This window comes from Haliotis rufescens, unplaced genomic scaffold, assembly GCF_023055435.1.
Source record: "Haliotis rufescens isolate VD_foot unplaced genomic scaffold, xgHalRufe1.0.p SCAF_11, whole genome shotgun sequence".
Classification (NCBI taxonomy): domain Eukaryota; kingdom Metazoa; phylum Mollusca; class Gastropoda; order Lepetellida; family Haliotidae; genus Haliotis; species Haliotis rufescens.
In genome coordinates this window covers 45,631,626-45,635,763 of record NW_025963791.1, presented here as the reverse complement: position 1 = coordinate 45,635,763, position 4,138 = coordinate 45,631,626, and the positions used below count along the sequence as shown (strand labels likewise).

The 4,138-nt window shown below is 47.9% G+C and overlaps 1 protein-coding gene across 1 annotated transcript; it reads left to right on the top strand.

The window, feature by feature from the left end:
- Window positions 1–818: 818 nt before the first annotated feature.
- On the top strand, window positions 819–3,552 carry LOC124121052 (RYamide receptor-like). Its single transcript, XM_048393003.1, has 4 exons — window positions 819–1,204; window positions 1,598–1,949; window positions 2,637–2,849; window positions 3,454–3,552. The coding sequence occupies exons 1-4, from the start codon at window positions 819–821 to the stop codon at window positions 3,550–3,552; spliced, it is 1,050 nt and encodes a 349-aa protein (XP_048248960.1).
- Window positions 3,553–4,138: the final 586 nt, after the last annotated feature.

Below are 4,138 nucleotides of genomic sequence, written 5' to 3'. Positions count from 1 at the left end.
TTGTGGTGGTATAACATAGTGAGGCAAGAAGGGTCCATCATTGTGGTGGTCTTACACAGTGAGACAAGGAAGGTCCATCATTGTGGTATAACACAGTGAGACTAGAAGGGTCCATTATTGTTGTATAACATAGAGAGACAAGGAAGGTCCATCATTGCGGTATAACACAGTGAGACAAGAAAAGACCATCATTGCGGTATAACAGAGAGATAAGAAGGGTCCATCAGCTTACTCAGGATAGCATGTGCACGTCACGACAGCTGAAGTGTGAACAACTGATATTTCTCACAAACGCGAAGTCCCCTAAGACATTAAATCTAGCCATGCACTGCTTCAAAACAGCGAAGCGAGGAGGAACCTTCATTATGTTATAACACAGTGAGATAAGAAGGGACCAGTATTGCGGTATAACATAGTGAGACAAGAAGGGACCAGTATTGTGTTATAACACAGTGAAGCAAGGAGAGTCTTATCATTGTGGTAGAACAATTTGAGGCAAGGAGGGTCCATCTTTGTTGTGAAATAACACAGTGAAAAAGGAAAGGTCCATTATGATTGTGGTATAACACAGAGAGACAAGGATGATTCATCATTGAGGTTGTAAAAGAAAGTGAGACACGGAGCGTCTACCCTTGTGGTGGTATGACACGGTGAGACAAGGAGGGTCCATCATTATGGTGGTATGACACGGTGAGACAAGGAGGGTCCATCATTATGGTGGTATGATACGGTGAGACAAGGAGGGTCCATCATTATGGTGGTATGATACGGTGAGACAAGGAGCGTCCATCAGTGTGGAATAACACGGTGAGACAAGGATGTACGCGCCTTCCTCCAGCCCCAACACAAGCTTGGACGCCCTGTTTCAGTGGTTGGAAGAGAGTGCCCATCCAACATCTCTGCAGGAGACCACTGGCCTCATCTGCATGTACGTCGCTTCCGCATCTTTCGCCATAGCCGACAACATCATCGTTCTCGTCATCCTTGGCCAGACCTTGGGCCGCCGGTCCCAGATATTCGTTTACCAGATGAACCTTGCCCTGGCAGACCTACTGATTTCCGTGTTCTGCGTACCCTTCACCTTCGCTCAGGCCCACGTGGGGTACTGGGCGTTCGGGAGCATCACCTGCCCCCTCATCCTCTTCTTACAGCTGTGTTTTGTAAACGTCAGTGCCTACACAAACGTAGCCATAGGTATGGACAGGTAAGTACAAGATAAGTATTTTACTAGTATCATTTAGTTCAGGAGTTAACATTTTTTCACCAGATTGATTTGCCCCCTGGTTAGTGCCTAGCGTTGTCTGCGTTCCATGCCAAGAGCGTTCAGATTTGTGACGTCCCTATTGTAATGACAGAAACACTGCTTAAACTCTCCAGGGCCCACTTGCACAAAGCGATCTGAGTGCTGAGACTATCGTAAGCCTATGTTAAAGTATGGGAGTTACAATCATCTTAGCGCTAAGATCACTTTGTGCAAGTGGGCCCTGAAGGTTATTTATTCTTACAACGTTAACAATAATTAAGATATTTTTCCTATTTATTATGAATTGAATCTTTTAAATAAAATTTCTTAGTAATGCATTTATTGGTCACTTAGGTTCTTTGGGGTTATTTTCCCCCTCAAGTGGAAGCCCACAGTGAACCAGCGGAAGGTGATTGTGTTTCTGGTGTGGTCCTTCTCCGCCATGATCGCCTTCCCGGAGGTCGTTGTAGGTCGGAGCAAAGAGCAGGACCTGGGAAATGGCACCCAGCCGCTGTGTAACGAGTACTGGCGGACCCCGAGACAGAAGGAGATGTACACCCTGGCTGTGGTCCTCCTCACCCTCATCCTGCCCCTCACAACGCTCGTCATCACCTACTCGTGCGTGGTGTACAGGCTGTGGATCCGGGAGACGCCGGGCAACGCCGACATCAGGAGGGACAGGAGGCGGTTGTCCTCGAAGAAGAAGGTGAGACGCTGAGTTGACTGACTGAGACGTTGTGTTGACTGACTGAGACCCTGAGTTGACTGACTGAGACGCTGAGTTGACTGACTGATACGTTGTGTTGACTGATTGAGACGCTGAGTTGACTGACTGAGACGTTGAGTTGACTGACTGAGACGCTGAGTTGACTGACTGAGACGTTGTGTTGACTGACTGAGACGTTGTGTTGACTGACTGAGACCCTGAGTTGACTGACTGATACGTTGTGTTGACTGACTGAGACGCTGAGTTGACTGACTGAGACGTTGAGTTGACTGACTGAGACGCTGAGTTGACTGACTGAGACGTTGTGTTGACTGACTGAGACGTTGTGCTGACTGAGATGTTGTGCTGACTGAGATGTTATGACTGAGATGTTGTTATGACTGATTGAAGTGTTGTGTTGACTTGTCTTGGTATTTGTACACGATACAGCACGCACCGTCTTGTTTTGGTGTCTATACACGATACAGCTCGGGCTGTCAGGTCTCGGTGCTTTACACAAAATAGCTCATTTGTATACTGGCTTGTTTTGGTGTTTATGTATGCTACAATTTGGACGCACCTGTATGGTAGCAATGTCTTTAAACAACTGTTGGTTTCAATGTGGTCTCAGCTCTTACATTACTGTGTATGTCGACATATACCTTACTGCCTGCGTTCTCTGTACAGGTGACCCGGATGTTGATCATCGTGGTTGTCATGTTCGCCGTGTGCTGGCTGCCACTTCATCTGTTCAACCTCCTCGTCGACTTTTACCCCGACCTCCTCCATTCCGCCCCCGAACACGTTGTTCAAACGGTGTTTTTTTCCTTCCACTGGGTCGCCATGTCACACGCCTTTATCAACCCTGTCATCTACCTCACGGCAGACGCTGACTTCAGAGTAAGATCACATTGTCTGCTGTAACTCAGTAGTCGTGTGGAACTGGCAATCCCTGCCGCACAGGGGCTGTAGCCCGTAATAGTTGTCGAGTGCATGGAATTAGGTGTACTGGAAATGTGGTTGTTATTTATTCTAGTGAAGTTCTAGATTACCTTAAAGTGTCAATGTGAACTGCTGTTATACTGAACATATCCATGTCATGTTCACAAAGCATTCCCAATACGTCACTAAGCACAACAACGTTAACTTTTCATTTTGAAAAAATCAAAATGTACGCCACAGCAGGATCTTCAGCCCACGCACTGACTTCAACTCCTCAGACACCATTGACTTGGGGCTCCAAATGGTTGATTCGGGATGGGGGCACGTATATCCATGTGTTAGGAATCAAACCCGTGACGAGCGAACACTTTAACTATTGGAAGTTCCGACCACCCAATTAAAAAACGCATTTGTATTACACAGAGTATGAAAGCTTTGACACTGAGCTCATGAAAAGAGATAATACCTTGAATCCCTTCCATCCAGCTCCCCTGTACAACCCCTCTTGAATCCCTTCCATCTAGCTCCCCTGTACAACCTCTGTTGAATCCCTTCCATCCAGCTCCTCTGTACAACCCCTGTTGAATCCCTTCCATCCAGCTCCCCTGTACAACCCCTGTTGAATCCCTTCCATCCAGCTCCCCTGTACAACCCCTATTGAATCCCTTCCATCTAGCTCCCCTGTACAAACCCTGTTGAATCCCTTCCATCCAGCTCCTCTGTACAGCCCCTGTTGAATCCCTTCCATCCAGCTCCCCTGTACAACCCCGGGTTGAATCCCTTCCATCCAGCTCCCCTGTACAACCCGTTGAATCCCTTCCATCCAGCTCCCCTGAACAACTGTTGAATCCCTTCCATCCAGCTCCCCTGAACAACTGTTGAATCCCTTCCATCCAGCTCCCCTGTACAACCCCTGTTGAATTCCTTCCATCCAGCTCCCCTGTACAACCCCTGTTAAATCCCTTCAATCCTGCTCCCCTATACAACCCGTGTTGAATTCCTTCCATCCAGCTCCTCTGTACAGCCCCTGTTGAATCCCTTCCATCCAGCTCCCCTGTACAACCCCTGTTGAATTCCTTCCATCAAGCTCCCCTGTACAACCCCTGTTGAATCCCTTCCATCCAGCTCCCCTGTACAACCCCTGTTGAATCTCTTCCATCCAGCTTCCCTGTACAACCCCTGTTGAATCCCTTCCATCCAGCTCCCCTGTACAACTACTGTTGAATCCCTTCCATCCAGCTCCCCTG

Excerpts from the sequence above, each read along its gene's own strand:
- LOC124121052 (XM_048393003.1), top strand. The coding sequence starts at position 819 with ATGTACGCGCCTTCCTCCAGCCCCAACACAAGCTTGGACGCCCTGTTT. Across the intron at positions 1,950-2,636 it reads GGTTGTCCTCGAAGAAGAAG|GTGACCCGGATGTTGATCAT; the intron begins GTGAGACGCTGA and ends TTCTCTGTACAG. Across the intron at positions 2,850-3,453 it reads CGGCAGACGCTGACTTCAGA|CTCCTCTGTACAACCCCTGT; the intron begins GTAAGATCACAT and ends CCTTCCATCCAG.